Raw genomic sequence first — 26,934 nt, forward strand, 5'->3', positions numbered from 1 at the left:
TACATCTAATTTCAAAATGACTATTGGAATTTGATAGAATAAAAAGTAAAATTACTTTTGGTTTCTGGCACAATTTTTAAACAAGATTTTAAAATCCATAGCATTCCACCCTATTTTAGAGTAAAAGATTTATCATAACAGCATGCCTGTACCTTAACAAAAAGCTGGAATTCACATATACATATTATTTATTGTTTTATTGGCCATATTTCTTTTTAAGGACTTATTTTTTATTATCAGTTTTGTGCATTTTATATTATATGGCCTTGAAAGTTAAAAATTAAAAAATTCATTAGCTGCATATATTTACACCTAAATATAAAAATCTGAAAGGAACAAAAGTAGCCCCTGCATTTAGAAACACACGATGCATAGATCTGTATTTCTAATTTCTCACAAATTATTCCTAATAAGATTGTTTTGCTAATACAGTTTCTAAGTGGGCTTAGATATATCTTAAGAAATAAAGCAACTAAACCAGAGTGCATCCAGATATAAATATAAAGTAAGATCTATTCCTATGAATTCTCAAAAGTATAAAAATTATCCAAATGAGGCACACTGAAATATGGCAACCCAGGTCCATTAGCCATCATAAGGCACCCACATGAAAAGAGTATGAGATCTGTTAGTGGGAGAGAATATTCCTTATCATAGGAGAAAGACCTATGGTTATGGGAAAAGATACACAAGGAAGAAGAACTCTGTTGCTAGCAAATTAAAAGTCTTTGAAAACAAATTCTAATCTTTTCCATTTTTCTGATATAGCATGTAGAAGGCAGTTAATTTCACTATTTAAAAAATGTTTTTCTCTTTCCAGCTTCATGGTGGATCCTGAACAATAACTAGATGTTCCTAAGAATTTTCTGTGTGTTTCCAAGTGCAAAACAAATGTTCTTATTTAAAATGTGAGTTAGAAAATTCTTTGTTTGTTAATCAGTATGCTTTATGTGCAGACTTGAAAATGTAGTCTAAAACTTTATCATTCACGTGAATTTTAGCTCAGTTTTCAAAGTTCAATATTTGATGCTAAGTGTTTTGCTACATTCTAATCTGAAACCCTATTTAGTGGTAAAATCCTAATATGTGAAGAAACATGGAGATGAAAAATATTTAAAGGGGTAACTTTTAGAGAATTACTTCCTAGAACAGAGTTTGTTACTTCCTAGAACAGAGTTTGTACCCTCTCACATGCCATATAAAGGGGTAAAGTGATGTTTTGTGATTTTAAGTAACTCATTTTGTGAGTGAAGTTTATTCTTCAATAATACCTGCCCCATTCCCAACTCATGACCCCTTGGGCATTTGTTTTATATTAAAAAGTTAATATGTAGTCTGTAAACCTATAGAATATCCATTTGTTAGCTTACAAACTAGTTTTTCACGGTAGGTGAACAATTTTGTGATGTTAGGGTACTATTCAGTAATATAATACCATAATTCCCAATATGTAAGATTAACAAGTTAAGAAAGTTTTACACTTCAGGAGAATCTGGCTCAAATTTTATGACATATGGGTTTTGGTATGTGATGTGGAGGGTTATTTTAAATTAAATAACTTCAAAATACTTTTAAAATGTTTTTAACTGAATAAAGACAAAATATAAAACATTATTTATATTCATAGAATAATACAGAAAATAATGGGCAGAAAATTCACTTTCTAGTTTCAACACTAAAACAACTGTAGCTCTAAAACTATATACTTTATACATACTCTGGTCTAAAAGCTCACAAATTAAATATTTTGAATATTAAAACCTCCTGTTCTCATTATAAATCCCTCTAATTAAAATAAATGCATATTGAAATTTATCAGCATGTTATTCTCTAGTTCAAATTCCTAGACTACAAGTCTTCTGTGAAAACATTATACCGTAATTTTTCCCTAACTAACTTTTCACTATTGGAAAACTCAAAAATTGAACTAAAATTTTATTTTTTAATATAAAAATGATCTAAAATATTTTCTGAAACTAATTTATGGAATACAAGCTTTTACTGACCTAAAAATTAAAGAATGTATAACTAGACATAGGTAGTAAATTTTGACTATATACATATATATATATATATAACACTCATACATAAGTGTGTGCGTATATATATGTCTCTGGTCTGTTCTAAAGATGACAAATGCATCTGAAAGCAACATCTGGCTCAACTCTTTTAATTCCTACATAAAGCAAAGAACAACAATAATAGAGATGTACAATGATTTAAACAAGCTACACATATGTACAAAGGCAAGTAGATAATAAACAGTCTTTGCAGTCTCACTCAGATTATGTACAGTAAGAAAGGATCACCTGACTTTGAAGCCTAGGGGATTTGGTTAAAACCTAGGGGACTTAAATGGTTAAAAATGGTTCCAATAAAGACAAATCATAGCCAATCAAAACCATTGCTCTGGCTGGTCCATTTCAGTATCAGATTTAGAAAGCACCTCAAGTCTTTTGCTTACTAGGCAGTTTCCAAAGTAGCATAGTAGGAATGACTGCAAAGGGTTCTGCCCTGAGAATAGTGTTCAACAGAAGTGCTCTCTAGATTCCAAATTGGAATAAGTTCTATCATATTTTTTAAACTCGAATCAAAAGCATTTGAGAATAGGCAAACTATTAAGCATACCAATTTAATCATATGGTAATTATGACCCAAGCTCTTATATAAATTATAGCTATTTCTGCATGTGTATATATTCATTTTCATATTTACAGTCTTTCATATTTAATGACAAAAAGAAAATGAAAAATTGGACCCTATATATAAATATCTTTTTAAATTAACCAATAAATTTATGGTTAATGATTTTTATTCCTTTTAAAATGATCCATATTTCTGAGAAAGTAATGAAAAATGAAGAACTGAAATACAAAGATGGAAACCTACCATGGACAAAAGCTTGAATCTGGGTAACAAGCAAGAGCTGGTGAAGAGAAAGGTACTGGTTTTTAAGAATTCAGAGTAAGATAATCATGCTGCCAAATACGGGCCTTGAACTGCTTGCCAGTAGACTCAAGGATATGAGAGAACAGAAGTAGGGAGAGTTTACACTTACCTTTATAACAACATTTTTTGGGCACTGTGCTGGAAGAAACTTCTTTTTTACACTAAGGGTATCATCCAAAGTGGCAAATTTGCAGGAGATTTATTGTATGAAATGCTTAAATCCCCAAATTCTTCATTCTGACTTGTTGTTGACATAAGAAATTACAGAATTGAAACCTAATATACCTGAATTGTTTTTAAATGCCTAAATTTCTTCTTTTTGGAACAGAAAGTATCAGTTCTGTTTTGGCAATTACTCAATTTCTGTTCATATGGTCTGCTTAGTGACACAAGTAACAGCTATTTTTCCACTTCAGTTCCATAAATTAGTTTCCAAATTTTCAATCTCTGCTAGTAGCTATGAATCTAAGATGTTAATTTATTGTTGAAAACTTAGAAACCAATCATATATTTTATCAAAAATGGCCACTTAAAAATTCTCCTTCCTGTCAAGAAAACTATGTATTGAACATCACAAATCATTCTAAGCTTCTAGAGAGATTGTAAAAATCCTTTCAAGTGCTAGTATGAAATCAGTGAGAAACAGAAAAGCAACAAGAAGTATATACCATACATACATCATAGCAAATACTTTATATTTGAGAATCTTTTCAGCTTGCATTTCCATTCCATTATTACAAGTGATGAAAAACAAAAAAAAATTGCAAGTAGCATACAAATTATAAATACACAGTCTTCCCACTTCACTAAGCAAATTCTTACTTTCTAGTGTCACTTCCCAATTTATGCAGGTAACTGCCTGCAAAGCTGAAACTGATTAGAAAATTCTTTATAGTTTAAAATATCTTTCTCATTTTAGGAAAAACCAAATAGCCAACCATGAAAATTAAAAATAAATTCAATTGTCACAGTTCATTGCAGTTATTGTTACTAAGATCCACTTCATTTGTAGGTGTCCAAAATATAAAATAAATAATTATCTTCAAATTCATGTGTTCTTAGAATGCTACTTAAAACTTTGGTTGTTTTCCTGTAATATAGAAGAGAAAGTATCATCAATTAATTAGTTTATCAAACCAAACACTGTAAACCTATTAAGTGTTTACTGATCTAAATGCATGTTACTATAGAAACTATTAAAATAAGTAGAATTTGTCAAATAGCAAAACAGTTATTCTGTGTTTAATAATGCATACCTAATTCATTTTCATAATATATTAAATTGTATTCCAAATCTGTTCTGTGGTATCTAGTTTTTTTCAAAATGTCATTAAATGTATAACTCAAAAAAACAATTCTAATGTATAAGGTTTGTTGAAAACAATTTATAAAAATAAAATGTTAAGATGAAACATTGAAGTGAACAGGTGAGAAACTTTTTCTTCATTAAATGTTCAAATGTTTCTAGGTGTTTCATTATTTTAAAAAGAATTGGTTGAATGTTCACAAGATAAGGAGTTTAAGAAACATTAATATACACTATGAACAAGATAAATTTCAAAAAAAAATTGTAAGGGAGGGGGAAAAAAGGTATGGATTCCAAAAGAATTAGAATCCCCCAACAGAAAGTACAGGTGTTCAAAATAACTATACTCTAAATTTTGTCTCAGTACAAGCTTAGTTGTCTTTACCTATATAAAAATAGTGTTTTTGAAAGCTTAAAAGTCAAATTCTAGTCAAAATGGAAATAGACAACATAAAGGATGGAAATTAGCACGTCTAATGAGATATAGGTACCATATTAAGCACTTTCATACATTATTTCATTTAATCTAACAACCAATCTGTGGTATAGATTGTCATCCTTATCTACAATGGCAAAAACTGAGGCTAAAAGGAGAGTAAATAACTTGCCCACCAGTATAATTTGAACTCATGTCCTTTCCAATCAATAGCCTAAAAAAAGTATGTATTAACGCATGTATTTTGATGAGCTGGCACAGAAATATATAGGGCTAAGAATGGTAAAGATACTTTGAAGAATAAGTGAGATGACTTGTTTTGTTGTATTAAAACAACAGAATCAAGAGCCCAGGAACAGACCATGCACATGCAGTTGCTTGAATCCTGAAAAAGCTGGCAATGAACTATCTTTTCAATAAACATTGCCAGGATGACAATATCCATGTAGAAAATGATAATATAGGAAGATATTTTCATGATCTTTCAATAAAAAGATATTTCTCTATCATAGTAATTTATAATATTTGGTATATTGTACATTTAGATTTGTAAGCATTTTTCTGAATTGTATTTTACAATGAGAAGTTTAAATAATCTAGAGATGTAAATGCTAAAGAAAAATATTTTGGAATTAAAATATTACTTAATTAGAATACTACTTACTGGTTTCTGAAGTACAATGGGATGATCAGGCAGAAAGTCTGGTTTTTTTCTGCAGATGGAAACACTTGAGAGCTTCAACAGGAAATCTCTGCTGTATTTAATTCTTTCTGTAGATATTAAAGTATCAATTATAATGTTATAAAACATAACTCTCCTGGACCATTTTTGGCTGTACCTTAACTGTCCATTGTTTTATAAGATGATAGTAGTACTCATGGGTGGTAGACTGAATTATGTACCCTCCAATTGAGACCTGTACTTAATTTGCATTCCTGTGGGTATAAACTCATTATAAACAGAATCTCTTGAAGATGTTATTTTTAAAGGGTGGCCCAACTGAACAAGGTTGGGGCTTAATCTGGATTACTAGAAATTCAGACATAGAGAAGGCAACGGGAAGGAGCCAGAAACCGGGAATTGACGGAACCTAGAAGAAAAAGGAAAGGACATGGCCATGTGATGCGAGGCAGGGATACAAGTCAAGGAAGTCCAAGGACTGCCAGCGCCAGAATGTTATAGACTTTGGAGAGAAAGCATCTTCTTGCTGGTGTCTTGATTTTGCATTTCTTCCAGCCTCAAAACAGTGAACCAGTTAATTCTCATTGTTTAAGCCACCTATTATGTGGTATTTGTCATAGCAGATCAGGAAAACTAAGACACCATGGAAAAGAGGAGAAAAAAGCTTTGGAAAAATGAAAGAAAAAGCTGTTTGAGAAAAAAGGAAATGCATGACTTCGTTCATCTGGTTATTCAAGTCTAATTAAGTGATCTGGTATTATAAGCAGTAACAACTACTGGGCAATTCAGATCCTGCCAAATTTGAAATTTAATAGCCTATCTGTCCTTGTATTAAATTAATCAAAATTTAACACAATCAAAATAAACTCAAGAAATATTTATTGTGTGCCTAGTACATATCAGGGACTATACTAGGTACTGCAAAAAAATAAACTGAGCCAATTAAAAAGTTTTGTCAAATTAATTTGGACTACAAACAATTCACCAATCAGAAAGTAGCAAACCAAAAGTGATCAGGAGCTCTGCTGAGGGAGTAGAAGGGGGAAACTTATATAGGGCAAATGAGGAAGCAAGCAAGGAAATGTTCTGAATGGGTATCTAGGCTGCATTGCAGTATTTGGGCTGCTTCCTTTGGAAAGGCCCTTCCTAAGGTGATTATTTCTGACTGGCTGACATTAAATTTCCGTTTCTTAATACTGCAGGCCTTTACTGGAAAGGCAGGTTCTCTTAAATCAGGGATTGACCAAGGCTAGTAACCCAGTCTAATTGGCCCCCTGAACTTTATAGTACTCATGAACAAGATCCAAGATAGGTTCCCTATATTCAAGGAAAACAATGATTCAAATATCTGCCAATTTCTCATAAAAAACATCCAGAAGTGACTTTGAGGAAAGTGGTGGAATAAGGAGTGGCAGAACTCAATGCTCCACCAAACACATCTAGAGATGAGGCAGAAACCATCCAAAGCAACTGTTTGGGGGTTTGGGAGACCAGGGGAGGATCATGCAAGGTACAAAGAAGAGCTGAATGAAGAAACAGAGAAAACCAGTGAGTGACCTGCTTGGCCATGGCTTCTGGCACCTATCCCCCACCCTTGAGACTAGCAGCTTCTGGTTAGCCCAGTTCTCACCTGGCTAGCTGCTGTGGACTGGAAGAGTCAGGGAAGCCCTGCTCCCAGGAACAGAGAGGGATGTGCCACAATTTTGATCTAATTGCTGGGTGGCGAAATTGAACTGGTGGGTCCATAGCCTTGGCCCTCTCCCAATAGTCACATCCGTGGCACCTGTGGTGCCAATAATTCTACAGATGGAGAAACTGCAGTGAGTGACTTGCTGACCTGCATTTCCAGTGCCCATCCCCCACCGTTGAGGCTGGCAGCTTCTGATTGGCCCAGTTCCAAACAGGTTGGCTGCTGCGGACTGGGACAGTCAGGGAAGCCCTCCCTACCTGGGAACAGAGGGAGATGTGGCCCAGTTCTGACCCAGTTGTTGGCTGAGAAATTGGTCCAGGGGGACAAACAGCCTTGGTCCTTTCCAGACAGCAGCCTGGGATGCCCATGGCACCATTGATTCTACAGGCAGACAAAGTGCAGTGGGCCTCAACTTGGCCACAGCTCCTGGCACACACACCCCTACCCTAAAGGCCAGCAGTGTCTAGTTGGCCTGGTTTTTACATATGGACTGCTACAGACTAGGAGACTCAGGGAAGTCCTCTGTGCCAGGTTGGATATATTATGTCGCCCAAGAAAAATCCATGATCTTTTCATCCAGTCTCATGGGATACTGGGATTAGGCTGTTTCCATGGAGATGCAACCCACCCAACTGTGAGTGACACCTTTGGTTAGGGTGTGATGTCTGATTGAATCCATGGAGGTCTGGCCCTGCCCATTCAGCATGGGTCTTGATTAGTTCACTGGAGTCTTATAAAAGCTCACAAATAGAAGGACCAGAGAAGCTGCAGCAGAGGTACACATTTTGAACACGGCTGTTGGAAGATGAACTGACATTTTGGAGAATGCCCATTTGAAATGCAACCTGGGAGCAAGGAGATACCAGCCACTTGCCTTCCCAGCTAACAGAGGTTTGGGGATGCCATCAGCCATTCTCCAGTGAAGGTATCCTGTAGTTGATGCCTTACCTTGGACACTTTTTGGCCTTATTGTAACTTTGTAACCAAATAAATCCCCTTTATAAAAGTCAACCCATTTCTGGTGTTTTGCAAAAGAGCAGCAATAGCAAACTGGAACACCCTCCCACATGGAAACAGAGGAAGGAATGCAGCACAGTTCTGATGTAACTGTTGATGGGCAAAATTGGACCTCGGGGTTCCACAGCCTCAGCCTTTGTCAGACAGGCACCCAAGCAAATGGCCAAGTTTGGCCCTGGCTCCTGGCACACCTCCCCCAACTTCAAGACCAGCAGCTTCTGGTTGGCCTGGATCCTGCCAATGGCCTGCTGTCCTGGAAGACTCACAGAAGCCCTCCCACCCAGGCAAAGAAGGGAACATAGCACAGTTGTGATCCAACTTTTGGCTGGCAAAATTGGTCCTCTGGATCCCACAGCCTTGGTCCTTTCTAGATAGGTGCCCACGGTGCCAATATTTCCACCTGCCTCAGAAGCAGAGAGGACACAGGGCTAAAAAATAACATAACTTTGTAAGATGGTGGGGAATAGGTTGCAGAAGAGCACCACCTGCTGGACAGGCTAGGAAAGTGCAATCTTGGGAAGCTGCTTTCCTGATCCTCTCCCCCAGGGACCTTTGGAACAGGTCTGCAGCCCCTGTGTGGGATCCTGGCCCTGTTTTGGCTGGGAAATACTGACTAAGGAAGTGCCAAAGAGGAGCTTTGACGCAATCCCAATCAACAACAAAATCTTGAACAAAAGAGAGAAACCAACCTTCAGAATACTCTCATTAAGATAATCAGATGCCCAGATAACAGCAAAAAGTGAGAAGATATACTAAGAAACAAGATATGGCCAAGCCAAAGGAAAAACTTAAAAAGTCAGAGAGATACAGAAACTGGAATAACAAAGTCATTCAAACAAATCTCCTAAATCAATTAAAGGGAATGGCTAAAGACATAAAGGATATTAGGAAGATACTGGGTGAAAAGAAAGAAGAATTTGACAGCATACAAAGAAAAATAACAGATCTTATGGAAATGAAAAACACATTAGATGAAATTAAAAATACCCTAGGAGCAGACAACAGCAGATATGAGGAGGGAGAAGAAAGGCTCAATGAGTTAGAAGACAGCATCCAAATTAAAACAGACAAAAGAAAAGATGGAAAAAGAATGGAAAAATTTGAGCAGGGTCTTGGGAAAATGACTGACAACATGAAGTGCACAAACATATGCATCATTGGTGTCCAGAGGAGAGAAGGGAAAAGGGCCAGAAAGAATATTTGAAGAAATAATGGTGGAAATTTTCCCAATCCTTATAAAAGACATGAAAATTCAAATCCAAGAGGCCTAATATACTCTGTTTTAGTTTGCTAATGCTGCAGAATGCAAAATACCAGAGATGGATAGGCTTTTATAAAATGGGGGTTTATTTTGCTACACAGTTACAGTCTTAAGGCCACAAAGCATCCAAAGTAACACACCAGCAATCGGGTACCTTCACCAGAGGATGGCCAATGGTGTCTGGAAAACCTCTGCTAGCTAGGAAGGCACGTGGCTGGCATCTGCTCCAAAGTTCAGGTTTCAAAATGGCTTTCTCCCAGGACGTTCCTCTCTAGCAAGCTTGCTCCTCTCCAAAATATCACTCACAGCTGCACTCTGTTTTCTCTCTTTGAGTCAGCTCATTTATATAGCTCCACTGATCAAGGCCCAACCTGAATGGGCGGGGCCATGCCTCCATAGGAACACCTCATCAAAATCATCTCCCACAGCTGGGTGGGGCACATTCCAAGCAAATCCAACCATCACCAAAACGCTTGCCCCACAAGACCTACAAAGATAATGGCATTTGGGGGACACAATACATTCAAACTGGCACATACTCCAAACAGAATGAACCCTGTAGACCTACCCTGGATACAAATTAAACAGAATGTCAGGTGCCAGTGATAAAGAGAATTCTGAAAGCTGCAAGAGCAAAGCGATTCATCACTTCTAAGGAGAAGTAATAAGATGAAGTATGGATCTCTCATCAGAAACCACGGAGGCAAGGCGGCAGTGGTCTGATATATTTAAGGTACTGAAAGAGAAAAACTGCCAGCCAAGAATTCTTCATCCAGTGAAAATGCCCTTCAAAAATGAAGGATAGTTTAAAATATTCACAGATAAACAGAAACTGAGAGAGTCTGACAACAAGAGACTAGTCCTACAAAAAATACTAAAGGGAGTTCTGCAGGCTGCAAATAAAACTCAGGAAAGAGTCTCAGAGGACAGTGGAAAAGTGAAAATTATCAGTAAGGGTAACTAAAAGGGTAAAAAGACAGACAGAAACAAGCTATGGCATATAAAAGACAAAGGATAAAATGGTTAAAGTACTGCCTTTACAGTATTAACAGTGAATGTTAATGAATTCAACTCTCCAAACAAAAACACAGGCAGAATGGATATAAAAATATGATCCATCTATATGTTGTCTACAAGAGACTCACCTTAGACCCAAGGATATAAATAGGTTGAAAGTGAAATGCTGGAAAAAGATACTCCATGCAAACAGTAACCAGAAAAGAGCTGTGGCAGCTATACTATAACAGACAAAATAGACTTTAAATACAAAAATGTTATGAGAGACAAGAAAGGATGTTATACATTGATAAAAGGGGCAATCTACCAAGAAGAATAGCAATCATAAATATTCATGTACCTAACCAGGGTGCCCAAAAATACATGAGGCAAACAGTGGCAAAGCTGAACAGAGATATTCATCTCTACAGTTAATAGTTGGAGATATCAATACACTATGCTCATCAATAGATAGAACACACAGACAGAGGATCAACAAAGTAACAAAGAATATGAATAAAATGATAAATGACCTAGACATAAAGACATTTACAGAACATTAACCACAAAACAGCAAGATATACATTCTCCTCAAGGGGCCATGGATCTTTCTCCAGGATAGACCACATGATGGGTCACAAACCAAGTCTCAATAAATTTTAAAAGATGGTAATTATACAAAGCACTTTCTCTGATCATAAAGTAATGAAATTGGAAGTCAATAACAAGCAAAGAACAGGAAAATTCACAAATTTATGGAAGTTAAACAATACACTCTTAAACAATCAATGGGCCAAAGAAGAAACTGCAAGGAAAATTAGTAAATATCTTGAGATGAATGAAAACAAGAACAAAACGTTATCAAAACTTAGGGGATGCAGGCTAGTGCTCCCAGGAAATGGCTGAAAGCTCTTTGTTTGCAGTGTCTTTTCCTACTTTCACACGTTTCTTCTCAACCTGCCTTCGCCAGGATCCGAGAACCAGACTGGAAGTAATGGGCATGGTGGCAGGACCTAGTCTGGCCATTGCTGCCTTGGTCCCCGGCTCTCTCACTTTGAAAATCTCTGCCTCTCAGGGCTGAGAAACCCCAAGCCTTGCTGGACTTGAAACCCAAAGGAATAGCCCTGTGATGTCACCAGGTGACCCAGGACGTGGATGGGCCTTGATCCCCCAGTGTGGCCTCCCTCCTGAGGCCCACACACCACCGCCTTCCAGGAAAGTAGCTGGCAGGCCTCCTAGCCCGGTTGCAACCCAAAGCTGTTGTGTGCCCAGTGACCAAATCAGAGGCCAGTGCAAGCAAACAAATGCCCCGGTGCTGTCCGGAGAGGAAATGAACTGTTAATTTCCATGGGTTTTTGAGTGCCTTTGAAGTAGCTCAAAGCATTCAGGAGATGAAAAATATTTACAAAATCAAATCTGCGCTGTCCAATACAACAGCCAAGTGGCTGTCGAGCACTTGAAATGTGGCTAGTCCAAACTGAGATACGCAATATAACATCCATCATATTTCGAAGACTTAGAATGAAAATAAAAGAAAACAGTGGAAGTTGAAATCACTAAAAGTCAAGTGAAGGAGGGGCAGGATGGCAGCATAGAGAGGTGTGGAATTTAGTTAGTCCCCTGGAGCAACTAATAAACAACCAGGCATAACTGGTAAATAATCTGGAACAACAGCTCGGGGGCCACCGTGACTGTCCACACATCGTACACCAACCCGGTTTGGGTGGAATGGCTGAGATCGTAGCATAAAATCTGTTAAGTAAAACCTGCTGAACCATGCTGGGAGCCCCCTCCCCACCATGGCAGGCTGAGCTGTAAGACCTCGCTGTGGGAGAAAGCAGCATTCCCGGAGCAAGTGAATATAGCGCAACCTAGCTCCAACTGGGGATTGAATTAACAAATGTGGAGTGCTGAATACAAGCTACAAAAATAGACAAACCCCTAACAAGCAGCAAAGTACCCTGAAGTCAACCCCAGTGGAGAGGAGGTGGGGCTGACAGAAAAAAAATTTTTTTTAAAAGTAGGAGAAATATAGAGGCTTTTAAAGATGACTGACATTAGAGAGCCAGAAAATGCCTATGCCATGGGAAAGGGAGCCGAGAAGACCGGGTGCTCTCTGACTGACTGGCGAAACTGGGGGGCTGTGGATTGGCTCTGAAAGGGGGCTTTCTTTCCCTTTTTTTCTCTCTCAACCTGAGTTGAGTGGCTCAGTGGAGAGCGCCTCAGCCATTTTCAGTTCCCAGCGCTCTGACCCAGATGGGTGGAGCTAACAGAGTCAGAGAGACAAAGGAGCAATTCAAATGCGGAAGATAGCTCCCTAGGTGGTGTATCTTCCCTAAGAGGAAGGACATGGGGCCCAGCTCTAGTGGTGGCCCTCCCTTCAGAACTCAGACTCCAGGGCCTGAGGAAAACAGTCAAAACAGAAACAACCTAATCTGAGAATTAAAGGCGCCACACCTCCTTACACCAGTCAAGAGTGACAGGTGCCACCTGCTGGGCAGGTTAGGAAAAGCACAGCAGCTAGATGCCTCACAGGAAAGTCTGTCAATCTTCTGAGACACACCTTCAGGAAAACCTGACACTGAATACAGCCCCATACTGAGACCTGAACCCATTCTGGTCTGGGAAAATATGACTGGGGAAACCAAGGAAACCAGATGCCTAGAAAACAGAGAACTACAAATCACACTAGGAAAAACAAAGATATGGCCCAGTCAAAGGAACAGACTTACACCTCAATTAAGATATAGTCGAGATACCATTTCACTTTAATGAAATAATCAATTAAGGATTTTCAAAGACATGCATATGCTAAATCAATTCAAAAACCAAGTCAATGAGTTCAGGAAAGATATGGCAAAAGAGATGAAGGATAACACTGGGTGAACATAGGGTAGAAATCTAAAGTTTGAAAAAACAACTGACAGAATCTATGGAAATGAAAGTCACAACACAAGAGATGAACAACGCAATGGAGACATATAACAGCAGATCTCAAGAGACAGAAGACAACACTCAGGAACTGGAGAACAAGACACCTGAAATTCTACACACAGAAGAACAGATAGGTAAAAGAATAGAAAAATATGAGCAACGTCTCAGGGAACTGAATGACAAAATAAAGCACATAACTGTACATGTCATGGGTGTCCCAGAAGGAGAAGAGAAGGGAAAAGGGGCAGAAATAATAATAGAGGAAATAATCAATGAAAATTTCCCATCTCTTATGAAAGACATAAAATTACAGATCCAAGAAGCACAGCGTACCCTGAACAGAATAGATCTGAATAGACCTACACCCAGACACTTAATCATATCAAACATCAAAGACAAAGAGAGAATCCTGAAAGCAAAAAGAGAAAAACAATCCATCACATACAAAGAAAGCTTGATAAGACTACGTGCGGACTTCTCAGAAGAAACCCTCAAGGCAAGCAGGAAGTGGTGTGATATATTTAAGATACTAAAAGAGAAAAACCACCAACCAAGAATCCTATACCCAGCAAAACTGTCCTTCAAATATGAGGGAGAGTTTAAAATATTCTCTGACAAACTCTCAGCAATGAGAGAGTTTGAACACAAGATAGCTGCACTACAGGAAATACTAAAGGGAACACTACAGACAGATAGGAAAAGACAGGAGTGAGAGGTTTGGAACACAATCTTGGGTGATGGTAGCACAGTAATTTAAGTACACTGAACAAAGATGACTCTGAGTATGGTTGAAAGAGAAAGATTAGGAGCATATGTGACACCAGAAGGAAGAGGAAAGATAAAGACTGGGACTGTATATCTCAGTGAAACCTAGAGTGCTCAACAATTGTGATAAAATGTACAAATATGCTTTTACATGAGGGAGAACAAATGAATGTCAAACTTGCAAGATGTTAAAAATAGGGTGGTATTGGGGAAAAAATATAATCAATGAAAACTAGAGACTGTAGTTAACAGAAACATTGTATTATGCTTCCTTTAATGTAACAAAGGCAATATACCAAAGCTAAACGTCTATAAGAGGAGGACATAAGGGAGGGGTATGGGAGTCTTGGCATTGGTGATGCTGGCTGACTCTTTTACTGTACTTTAGTTTATTTCCTTTTGTTGCTTTTTAGCTTTCTATGTTTTTCTTTTTCTTTTTCTTTTGTCTCTCTACCTTCTCTGACTCGTCCTCCTTCTTTGTGAAAGAAACAGAAATGTCCTTCTATAGATAGTGATGATGGTGGTGAATGCATAAATACGTGATTATACAGGGAACCATCAATTGTTTACTTAGGACGGAATGTATGGTGGGTGAACAAAACCATTTTAAAAAAAAGAGTTAATGAAGAAACCTTGAGGGCACTATATTGAGTGAAATAAGTCTGACACAAAAGCCAAATATTGTATGGTCTCACTCATATGAACTAATTATAATATGTAAACTCATAGACATGAAATATCAGTTACCAGGACATAGAACAAGGCTAAAGAATGGGGAGTGGTTGCTTATTATGAGTAGAATGTTTAACTAGGTGAACTTAAGTGTTTGGAAATGGACAAAAGGTGATGGTAGCACGTTACTGTGAGAATAACAGTGCTTAATGGTGTGTGAATGTGGTGGAAAGGGGAAGCTTAGAGTCACGTATGTCACCAGAAGGAAAGTTGGAGGTTAAAAGATTGGAATGTATAAAACAGTGACTCTTGTGGTGGACAATGTCCATGATTAAGTGCACAAATATTAGAAATCTCTTTCATGAACTAGAACAAATGTATGACACTATAACTAGAAGTTAACAACAGAGGGGCATATAGGGGAAAATATAGCTATTGCAAACTATGTACTACAGTTAGTAGTATTTTAACATTCTTTGGTCAACAGTAACAAATGTACTAAGCCAATACTATGAGTCAATAATGGTGGGGGGGGGTGGTTAGGGGTTTGGGAGGATGTAAGTTTTCTTTTTTGTTTTTATTTCTTCTCTGGAGTAATGAAATGTTCTAAGAATTGAAAGAAAATTAATTGTGGTGATGGATGCACATCTGTTTGATGGTACCGTGGCAACTGATTGCGCACTTTGGATGACTGTATAGTATGTGAACAATCTCAATAAAATTGAACTGATAAAGAAAACAAAACAAAACTTAGGGGATGCAGCAAAGGCAGTGCATTTGCTACATTTTTAATGCCTACATTAAAAAGAGTGAGCTAAAATCAAAGAACTAACTGCTCACCTGGAAGAACTAGAAAAAGAACAGAAAACTAATCCCAAAGCAAACAGAAGGAAAGAAACAACAAAGATTAGGGCAGAAATAAATGAAATTGAGAACAAAAGAAACAATAGAATCAACAAAACTAATAGCTGGTTCTTTGAGAAGATCAATAAAATTGACAAACCCTTAACTAGACCGACAGAAGAAAAGAGAGAAGATACAAATAAACAAAATCAGCAATTAGAGGGGTACATTACTCCTGAACCCACAGAAATAGAAAAGATCATACAAGGATACTAGGCACATCTTTATGCTAACAAATTTGACAACTTAGATGAAATGGACAATGTCCTAGAAACAAATGAACAACATATGCTTTCTACAGAATAAACAGAAGACCCCCAACAAGCCTATCACAAGTAGAGAGACTGAATTTGTCATCAAAAAACTCCCAACAAAGAAAACCCCAGGACCAGATGGCTTCATAGGTGAATTCTACCAATTAAGAATTAATAGCAATCCTTGCAATATTAGTGGTAAGAAGGGAGGGATTAAGGAGATGAGATATGTGGAGTTTTCTTGTTTCTTTTAATTTCTTTTTCTGAAGTAATACAAGTGTTCTAAAAACGATCATGCTGATGAATGCACAACTATGTGAGACTGTGAACCAATGATTGTATACTTTGGAAGGACTGTATGGTGTGTGAATATATCTCAATAAAATTACATAACACATAGCAATCCTGCCCAATCACTTTCAAGATATTGAAGAGGAGGGAACACTACCTAACTCATTCTATGAAGCTAACACCCTACTAACAAAGCCAGATAAAGATACTACGAGGAAAGAAAATTACAGTCCAATCTCTCTAATGAATATAGAAGCAAAAATCCTCAACAAAATACTTGCAAATTGAATCCACCAGCACACTGAAAGAATCATACGCCGTGATCAAGTGCATTTTATTCCAGGTACACAAGGTTGCTTCAACATAAGAAAATCAATGTAATTACACCACATTAACAAATCAAAGGAGAGAAACCACATGATCTTATCACTTGACAGAAAAAGCATGAAAAAATCTAGCATCTTTTTGAATAAAAACCCCTCAAAAAACAGGACTAGAAATAAATTTCCTCAACATGATAAAAGGCATATATGAAAAATCCACAGCTTACATCACACCCAATGGTGAAAGACTGAAAGCTTTCCCTTTAAAAAAGGAAGAAGTAAAACTTTCACTACTTAAAATTGACATGATCCTATGTATATAGAAAGTCCCAAAAAATCTGACAAAGCTACTGGAGCTAATAAAAGAGTTCAGCAAAGGGGTGGGATACAAGATCAACATGCAAAAATCTGTAATGTCTCTATACACTAATAATGAGCAATCTCTGCAGGAAATGAAGAAAATAATTCCATTTACAATAGCAACGAAAAGAAACCAAGTATCTAGGAATAAATTCAACCAAGGATGTAAAGGATTTATACACAGAAAACTACAAAACTTTGCTAAAAGAAATTAAAGAAGACCTAAATAAATGGAAGGACATTCTGTGTTCATGGATTGGAAAACTAAATATCATCAAGATGTCAATTCTACCCAAATTTATTTACAAATTCAATGAAATCTGAATCCAAAGTCCAACAGCCTATTTGGAGAAATGGAAAGGCCAATTATCAAATTTATTTGGAAGGGCAAAGGGCCCCAAATAGCGAAAAACATTTTGAAAAAGCAGAAAATGAAGCTGGAGGATTCACACTGGCTGACTTCAGAAGACTCACACTGCCTAACTTCCAAGTATAATAAAAAGTGCCAGTGGTCAAAACAGCATGATACTGGCATAAAGATAGACATACTGATCAATGCAACTGAACTGAGATTTCAGATATAGACCCACACATTTATGGTCAATTGTTTTTCAATAAGGCAGTTAAGTCCACTCAATTGGACAGAACCGTCTCTTTAACAAATGGTTCTGGGAAAACTGGATATCGATTATCAATAAGAATGAAAGAGGACCCCTTATTACACCTTATACAAAAATCAACTCAAAATGGATCAAGGGCCTAACTATAAGAGTTAGGACCATAAAACTCCTAGAAGAAAATGTATGGAGCATCTTCCAGATCTTGTGGTAGGTGGAGGTTTCTTAGACTTGACACCCAAAGCAAAAGCAGTGAAAGAAAAAATACATAAATGGGACATCCTCAAAACTAAATTCTTTTGTGAATGAAAAGGGTGAAAGGGCAGCCAACTCAATGGGAGAAAATATTTGGAAACCGCATATATGGTAACGATTTAATGTCCACAGTATATAAAGAAATCCTACAACTCAACAATAAAAAGGTTACAACCAACTAAAAATGGGTAAAAGAACTTAAATGGACATTTTTCCAAAGAGGAAATGTATTTGTATTTCATGACTAAAAAGCACATGAAAAGATGCTCAACATCACTATCTGTTATGGAAATATAAATCAAAACCACAATGAGATATCATTTCATACCTAATAGAATGGCCACTATTTAAAAAAACAGAAAGCTGCAAGTGTTGGAGAGGATGTAGAGAAAGAGGAACACTCATTCACTGCTGGTGGGAATGTAGAATGGTGCAGCGCTTTGGAAGGCAATTGGGCAATTCTTCTGGAAGCTAAATATAGAACTGCCATATGATCTGGCAATCCCACTTCTAGGTATATACCCAGAAGAAGTAAAATGTTCTAAAATTGGATTGTAGGGATGCAGTGATGACTGCACAACTCTGCCAATTTAATAAAAGGCATTTAGTAACTTAAATGGTGAGATTCACTTAAAATGGTAAATTTTACTGTATGAAATTATACCTCAATAAAACAAGTATAAACCAAAGACTATAATTAATATATTACAATTCTTTCATTAATTGTAACGATATTCTCTCAATTCTAACAACTGTATCTCACTTATCCAAAGTGTTAATAATAGGAGTGTATACAGAAACTCTGCATTTCCTGCATAATTTTTCTGTAAGCCTTCTTCTCTAATAAAAAATAAATTTTAAAAAATTCATACCATTCAGCCAAATGTAGAATGTGGGAAATTCTACAGGGCAAATGATACAAGGTTTCACCAACACTGGCACTAAACAAAAATAAAATTTACCCACCCTGATACCAAAACCAGATAAAGACACCACAAGAAAAGAAAATTATAAACCAATATCCCCTATGAATATGGACACAAAAATCCTCAACATATACTTGCAAAAAGAATACAGCAGCGTAGCAAAAGGATTATATGCTATGATCAAGTGGGATTCATCCCAGGAATATAATCAGCATAATATACCACATGGTCCCCTCAGTTGATGCAGGAAAAAGCATTTTACAAATGCTAATATCTTTTATGATAAAAACACACTACAAAACTAGGTATAGATGGTAATTTCCTCAAATTGATAAATGACATGTATGAAAAAATCCACAATTAACCTCATACTTAATGGTGAAAAACTCAAAGCTTTCCTTGAGGAATGGGAATGAGAAAGAGAAGAACAGGAGGGTGAGTCTGGGCAGCTGCTGCTGTTGTAGTGCCACACAGAAAAAACAGCAACAATAATTTTACAGTGATGGGAATGACCACTGTTTCTTAAAAGAACTCATATCTAGTACTCAGTTTCTCTGCTGCCAGGAAAAAAAAAATGAGTAAAGCTATTAGGAAGTAAAAAGATGAGAAGATAGAATTTAAAGAAACACAAAGAGAATCTTGAAAGACAAAAAAGAGAAGCAACACATCACAAAGTATCCTCAAAAAGATGAAGAGCCAATTTTCTTCAGAAATCATAGATGTTACAAGGCAGTGGGATTAAAGTGCTGAAAGGAGAAAAAAAAAAAAAAAAAAAAAAAAAGGTTGTCAACCAAGAATTCTATGTCCAGCAAAACTACCCTTCGAAAATAAAGGAGAGAACTACCAGGGCAGAAGGCAGAGAAGGGAGCTGCTCCAGGACTCACTTGTTCCTGAAAAACAGCTAGTAAAAAGGCAAGAACTGTCTGAACAAATGAAACAAATGTTGTGGGACTCTGGAGGCCAGAAGGACACTGTACAGCATCCAGGGAAGAGCAAGAGTAAGAGATGGATAAACTGTGGTAAAGAACTTTCAGTAGTGCTCTCCACATAGCAGATGCTGGCACCCCTCCACAACTCGCAGGGCAGGCTGCCTTAGGATCCAGCCCCTGGCTAGTTACTGCTGTCAGGAAGCAATGTAAAAATCCTCTTCCTCAAGAACAGGGTAGGGTGCAGCAGTCCAAATACTGATAATGGCTTTTGATTAGTGAATTTGAATGGCTGGGTCCTGGTGCTGAACTACTGGTTCAATCCACCCAGACAAAAGCAGCAGCAGCAACCATTTCAACCCTGGCCCCAACAGGGGTACAGGCCATGGAGGTTTAAAAACACAGTGCCTCCTTAAGGTTGCAGGAGACAGTTTGCTGAAGGATACCATGTGCTGGGCAGTCCAGGAAAGTGCAGCTTTGGGGAGCTCTCCAGAAGGCTTTGTGTCATCTTTCCTGACACTCCCCAGGGCACGTTGGAGCTGGTCTACACCCCCTTCGTAGGTCCCTGGCCATGTTTTCGCTGGGAAATACTCTCTTGGGAAAGTCCTCTCCTGGATGACCCTCCCAGAATTTGCTTTCTAGGCAAAAGCAGCTAGGGACAACAAAAGAAAGATTAAAAAAAACGACAGAGTCAAAACTATACAGGCAAAACAAAAACAAACAGGACAAGTCAACATTCCCAGAGAAGGAACAGAAGAAAGGAAGCTTTCTCCTGGTAGTACAACAACTGCATAAATAGTACAGTATTTAAAATTGTACCACATGTCCAGGGCAAGAATCAGACAATGAGGAACTGAAAAAAATGTGATCAATTAAACACCTGCTATTCTAAAGTTCTAGAATAAGTTGATCCAAGTGTAAAAGAAGAGCCTTAGGAGGCGGGGCAAGATGGCAGACTGGTGAGCTGTATGTTTTAGTTACTCCTCCAGGAAAGTAGGTAGAAAGCCAGGAACTGCGTGGACTGAACACCACAGAGCAATCTGACTTTGGTCATACTTCATACAACACTCATGAAAACGTGGAACTGCTGAGATCAGCGAAATCTGTAAGTTTTTGTGGCCAGGGGACCCGCGCCCCTCCCTGCCAGGCTCAGTCCCGTGGGAGGAGGGGCTGTCAGCTCCGGGAAGGAGAAGGGAGAACTGCAGTGGCAGCCCTTATCGGAAACTCATTCTACTGATCCAAACTCCAACCATAGATAGACTGAGACCAGACACCAGAGAATCTGAGAGCAGCCAGCCCAGCAGAGAGGAGACAGGCATAAAAAAAAAAAAAAACAACACGAAAAACTCCAAAATAAAAGCGGAGGATTTTTGAAGTTCTGGTGAACATAGAAAGGGGAAGGGCCCTGAGGCGCATATGCAAATCCCGAAGAAAAGCTGATCTCTCTGCCCTGTGGACCTTTCCTTAATGGCCCTGGTTGCTTTGTCTCTTACCATTTCAATAACCCATTAGATCTCTGAGGATGGCCCTTTTTTTTTTTTTTTTTAATCCTTTTTTCTTTTTCTAAAACAATTACTCTAAGAAGCCCAATACAGAAAGCTTCAAAGACTTGCAATTTGGGCAGGTCAAGTCAAGAGCAGAACTAGGAGAGCTCTGAGACAAAACGCAATAATCCAGTGGCTGAGAAAATTCACTAAACACCACAACTTCCCAAGAAAAGGGGGGTGTCCGCTCACAGCCAGTATCCTGGTGGACAAGAAACACTCCTGCCCATCGCCAGCCCCATAGCCCAGAGCTGCCCCAGACAACCCAGTGTGACGGAAGTGTTTCAAATAACAGGCACACACCACAAAACTGAGTGTGGACATTACCCTTCCCTGCAACCTCAGCTGATTGTCCCAGAGTTGGGAAGGTGGAGCAGTGTGAATTAACAAAGCCCCATTCAGCCATCATTGCAGCAGACTGGGAGCCTCCCTACACAGCCCAGCAGCCCAGAACTGCCCTGGGGGGACGGCACTCACCTGTGACATAGCACAGTCATCCCTCAACAGAGGACCCGGGGTGCACGGCCTGGAAGAGGAGCCCACTTGCAAGTCTCAGGAGCCATACGCCAATACCAAGGACTTGTGGGTCAGCGGCAGAGACAAACTGTGGCAGGACTGAACTGAAGGATTAGACTATTGCAGCAGCTTTAAAACTCTAGGATCACCAGGGAGATTTGATTGTTAGAGCCACCCCCCACTCCCTGACTGCCCAGAAACACGCCCCATATACAGGGCAGGCAACACCAACTACACACGCAAGCTTGGTACACCAATTGGACCCCACAAGACTCACTTCCCCACTCACCAAAAAGGCTAAGCAGGGGAGAACTGGCTTGTGGAGAACAGGTGACTCGTGGACGCCACCTGCTGGTTAGTTAGAGAAAGTGTACTCCACGAAGCTGTAGATCTGATAAATTAGAGATAAGGACTTCAACTGGTCTACAAATCCTAAAAGAACCCTATCAAGTTCAGCAAATGCCACGAGGCCAAAAACAACAGAAAATTATAAAGTATATGAAAAAACCAGACGATATGGATAACCCAAGCCCAAGCACCCAAATCAAAAGATCAGAAGAGACACAGCACCTAGAGCAACTACTCAAAGAACTAAAGATGAACAATGAGACCATAGTACGGGAGACAAAGGAAATCAAGAAGACCCTAGAAAAGCATAAAGAAGACACTGCAAGACTAAAAAAAAAATGGATGACCTTATGGAAATTAAAGAAACTGTTGACCAAATTAAAAAGATTCTGGACACTCATAGTACAAGACTAGAGGAAGTTGAACAACGAATCAGTGACCTGGAAGATGACAGAATGGAAAATGAAAGCAAAAAAGAAAGAATGGGGAAAAAATTGAAAAAATCGAAATGGACCTCAGGGATATGATAGATAATATGAAACATCCAAATATAAGACTCATTGGTGTCCCAGAAGGGGAAGAAAGGGTAAAGGTCTAGGAAGAGTATTCAAAGAAATTGTTGGGGAAAACTTCCCAAATCTTCTAAACAACATAAATACACAAATCATAAATGCTCAGCAAACCCCAAATAGAATAAATCCAAATAAACCCACTCCGAGACATATACTGATCACACTGTCAAACACAGAAGAGAAGGAGCAAGTTCTGAAAGCAGCAAGAGAAAAGCAATTCACCACATACAAAGGAAACAGCATAAGACTAAGTAGTGACTACTCAGCAGCCACCATGGAGGCAAGAAGGCAGTGGCACGATATATTTAAAATACTGAGTGAGAAAAATTTCCAGCCAAGAATACTTTATCCAGCAAAGCTCTCCTTCAAATTTGAGGGAGAGCTTAAATTTTTCACAGACAAACAAATGCAGAGAGAATTTGCTAACAAGAGACCTGCCCTACTGGAGATACTCAAGGGAGCCCTACAGACAGAGAAACAAAGACAGGACAGAGAGACTTGGAGAAAGGTTCAGTACTAAAGAGATTCGATATGGGTACAATAAAGGATATTAATAGAGAGAGGGGAAAAATATGACAAACATAAACCAAAGGATAAGATGGCTGATTCAAGAAATGCCTTCACGGTTATAACGTTAAATGTAAATGGATTAAACTCCCCAATTAAAAGATATAGATTCACAGAATGGATCAAAAAAAATGAACCATCAATATGTTGCATACAAGAGACTCATCTTAGACACAGGGACACAAAGAAACTGAAAGTGAAAGGATGGAAAAAAATATTTCATGCAAGCTACAGCCAAAAGAAAGCAGGTGTAGCAATATAATCTCAGATAAAATAGACTTCAAATGCAGGGATGTTTTGAGAGACAAAGAAGGCCACTACATACTAATAAAAGGGGCAATTCAGCAAGAAGAAATAACAATCGTAAACGTCTATGCACCCAATCAAGGTGCCACAAAATACATGAGAGAAACACTGGCAAAACTAAAGGAAGCAATTGATGTTTCCACAATAATTGTGGGAGACTTCAACACATCACTCTCTCCTATAGATAGATCAACCAGACAGAAGACCAATAAGGATACTGAAAACCTAAACAATCTGATAAATGAATTAGATTTAACACACATATACAGGACATTACATCCCAAATCACCAGGATACACATACTTTTCTAGTGCTCATGGAACTTTCTTCAGAATAGATCATATGCTGGGACATAAAACAAGCCTCAGTAAATTTAAAAAGATTGAAATTATTCAAAGCACATTCTCTGACCACAATGGAATACAATTAGAAGTCAATAACCATCAGAGACTTAGAAAATTCACAAATACCTGGAGGTTAAAAAACACACTCCTAAACAATCAGTGGGTTAAAGAAGAAATAGCAAGAGAAATTGCTAAATATATAGAGACGAATGAAAATGAGAACACAACATACCAAAACCTATGGGATGCAGCAAAAGCAGTGCTAAGGGGGAAATTTATAGCACTAAACGCATATATTAAAAAGGAAGAAAGAGCCAAAATCAAAGAACTAATGGATCAACTGAAGAAGCTAGAAAATGAACAGCAAACCAATCCTAAATCAAGTACAAGAAAAGAAATAACAAGGATTAAAGCAGAAATAAATGACATAGAGAACAAAAAAACAGTAGACAGGATAAATATCACCAAAAGTTGGTTCTTTGAGAAGATCAACAAGATTGACAAGCCCCTAGCTACACTGACAAAATCAAAGAGAGAAGACCCATATAAACAAAATAATGAATGAAAAAGGTGACATAACTGCAGATCCTGAAGAAATTAAAAAAATTATAAGAGGATACTATGAACAACTCTATGGCAACAAACTGGATAATGTAGAGGAAATGGACAATTTCCTGGAAACATATGAACAACCTAGACTGACCAGAGAAGAAATAGAAGACCTCAACCAACCCATCACAAGCAAAGAGATCCAATCAGTCATCAAAAATCTTCCCACAAATCCCAGGGCAAGATGGCTTCACAGGGGAATTCTACCAAACTTTCCAGAAAGAACTGACACCAATCTTACTCAGACTCTTTCAAAACATTGAAGAAAATGGAACACTACCTAACTCATTTTATGAAGCTAACATCAATCTAATACCAAAACCAGGCAAAGATGCTACAAAAAAGGAAAACTACCGGCCAATCTTCCTAATGAATATAGATGCAAAAATCCTCAACAAAATACTTGCAAATCGAATCCAAAGACACATTAAAAAAATCATACACCATGACCAAGTGGGGTTTATTCCAGGCATGCAAGGATGGTTCAACATAGGAAAATAAATCAATGTATTACAACACATTAACAAGTCAAAAGGGAAAAATCAATTGATCATCTCAATAGATGCTGAAAAAGCATTTGACAAAATCCAACATCCCTTTTTGATAAAAACACTTCAAAAGGTAGGAATTGAAGGAAACTTCCTCAACATGATAAAGAGCATATATGAAAAACCCACAGCCAGCATAGTACTCAATGGTGAGAGACTGAAAGCCTTCCCTCTAAGATCAGGAACAAGACAAGGATGCCCGCTGTCACCACTGTTATTCAACATTGTGCTGGAAGTGCTAGCCAGGGCAATCCGGCAAGACAAAGAAATAAAAGGCATCCAAATTGGAAAAGAAGAAGTAAAACTGTCATTGTTTGCAGATGATATGATCTTGTATCTAGAAAACCCTGAGAAATCGACGATACAGCTACTAGAGCTAATAAACAAATTTAGCAAAGTAGCGGGAATCAAGGTTAATGCACATAAGTCAGTAATGTTTCTATATGCTAGAAATGAACAAACTGAAGAGATACTCAAGTAAAAGATACCATTTTCAATAGCAACTAAAAAAATCAAGTACCTAGGAATAAACTTAACCAAAGATGTAAAATACCTATACAAAGAAAACTACATAACTCTACTAAAAGAAATAGAAGGGGACCTTAAAAGATGGAAAAATATTCCATGTTCATGGATAGGAAGGCTAAATGTCATTAAGATGACAATTCTACCCAAACTCATCTACAGATTCAATGCAATCCCAATCAAAATTCCAACAACCTACTTTGCAGACTTGGAAAAGCTAGTTATCAAATTTATTTGGAAAGGGAAGATGCCTCGAATCGCTAAAGACACTCTGAAAAAGAAAAACGAAGTGGGAGGACTTACACTCCCTGACTTTGAAGCTTATTATAAAGCCACAGTTGCCAAAACAGCATGGTACTGGCACAAAGACAGACATATAGATCAATGGAATCGAATTGAGAATTCAGAGATAGACCCTCAGATCTATGGCCGACTGATCTTTGATAAGGCCCCCAAAGTCACCGAACTGAGCCATAATGGTCTTTTCAACAAATGGGGCTGGGAGAGTTGGATATCCATATCCAAAAGAATGAAAGAGGACCCCTACCTCACCCCCTACACAAAAATTAACTCAAAATGGACCAAAGATCTCAATATAAAAGAAAGTACCATAAAACTCCTAGAAGATAATGTAGGAAAACATCTTCAAGACCTTGTATTAGGAGGCCACTTCCTAGACTTTACACCCAAAGCACAAGCAACAAAAGAGAAAATAGATAAATGGGAACTCCTCAAGCTTAGAAGTTTCTGCACCTCAAAGGAATTTCTCAAAAAGGTAAAGAGGCAGCCAACTCAATGGGAAAAAATTTTTGGAAACCATGTATCTGACAAAAGACTGATATCTTGCATATACAAAGAAATCCTACAACTCAATGACAATAGTACAGTCGGCCCAATTATAAAATGGGCAAAAGATATGAAAAGACAGTTCTCTGAAGAGGAAATACAAATGGCCAAGAAACACATGAAAAAATGTTCAGCTTTACTAGCTATTAGAGAGATGCAAATTAAGACCACAATGAGATACCATCTAACACCGGTTAGAATGGCTGCCATTAAACAAACAGGAAACTACAAATGCTGGAGGGGATGTGGAGAAATTGGAACTCTTATTCACTGTTGGTGGGACTGTATAATGGTTCAGTCACTCTGGAAGTCAGTCTGGCAGTTCCTTAGAAAACTAGATATAGAGTTACCGTTCGATCCAGCGATTGCACTTCTAGGTATATACCCGGAAGATCGGAAAGCAGTGACACGAACAGATATCTGCACGCCAATGTTCATAGCAGCATTATTCACAATTGCCAAGACATGGAAACAACCCAAATGTCCTTCAACAGATGAGTGGATAAATAAAATGTGGTGTATACACACGATGGAATACTACGCGGCAGTAAGAAGGAACGATCTCATGAAACATATGACAACATGGATGAACCTTGAAGACATAATGCTGAACAAAATAAGCCAGGCACAAAAAGAGAAATATTAT

General features: G+C 38.0%; 2 protein-coding genes across 2 annotated transcripts in view; one reads left to right on the top strand and one right to left on the bottom strand.

Moving 5' to 3' along the window:
• NECAB1 (N-terminal EF-hand calcium binding protein 1) overlaps positions 1 to 4,243 on the top strand; it is a 204,119-nt gene extending 199,876 nt beyond the window's left edge. Inside the window, exon 13 of the mRNA XM_037802731.1 lies at positions 821 to 4,243. Coding sequence (XP_037658659.1) covers positions 821 to 849 — 29 coding nt within the window. The 3' untranslated portion in view covers positions 850 to 4,243. The remainder of the gene's footprint in view (positions 1 to 820) is intronic.
• C14H8orf88 (chromosome 14 C8orf88 homolog) overlaps positions 2,820 to 26,934 on the bottom strand; it is a 108,454-nt gene continuing 84,339 nt past the window's right edge. Inside the window, exons 5-6 of the mRNA XM_037802732.1 lie at positions 5,356 to 5,462; positions 2,820 to 4,039 (exon numbers count right to left, since the gene is read on the bottom strand). Of these exons, the coding sequence (XP_037658660.1) occupies positions 4,016 to 4,039; positions 5,356 to 5,462 (131 nt within the window). The 3' untranslated portion in view covers positions 2,820 to 4,015. The remainder of the gene's footprint in view (positions 4,040 to 5,355; positions 5,463 to 26,934) is intronic.

The sequence above is a fragment of the Choloepus didactylus genome, chromosome 14 (assembly GCF_015220235.1).
Source record: "Choloepus didactylus isolate mChoDid1 chromosome 14, mChoDid1.pri, whole genome shotgun sequence".
NCBI lineage: Eukaryota > Metazoa > Chordata > Mammalia > Pilosa > Megalonychidae > Choloepus > Choloepus didactylus.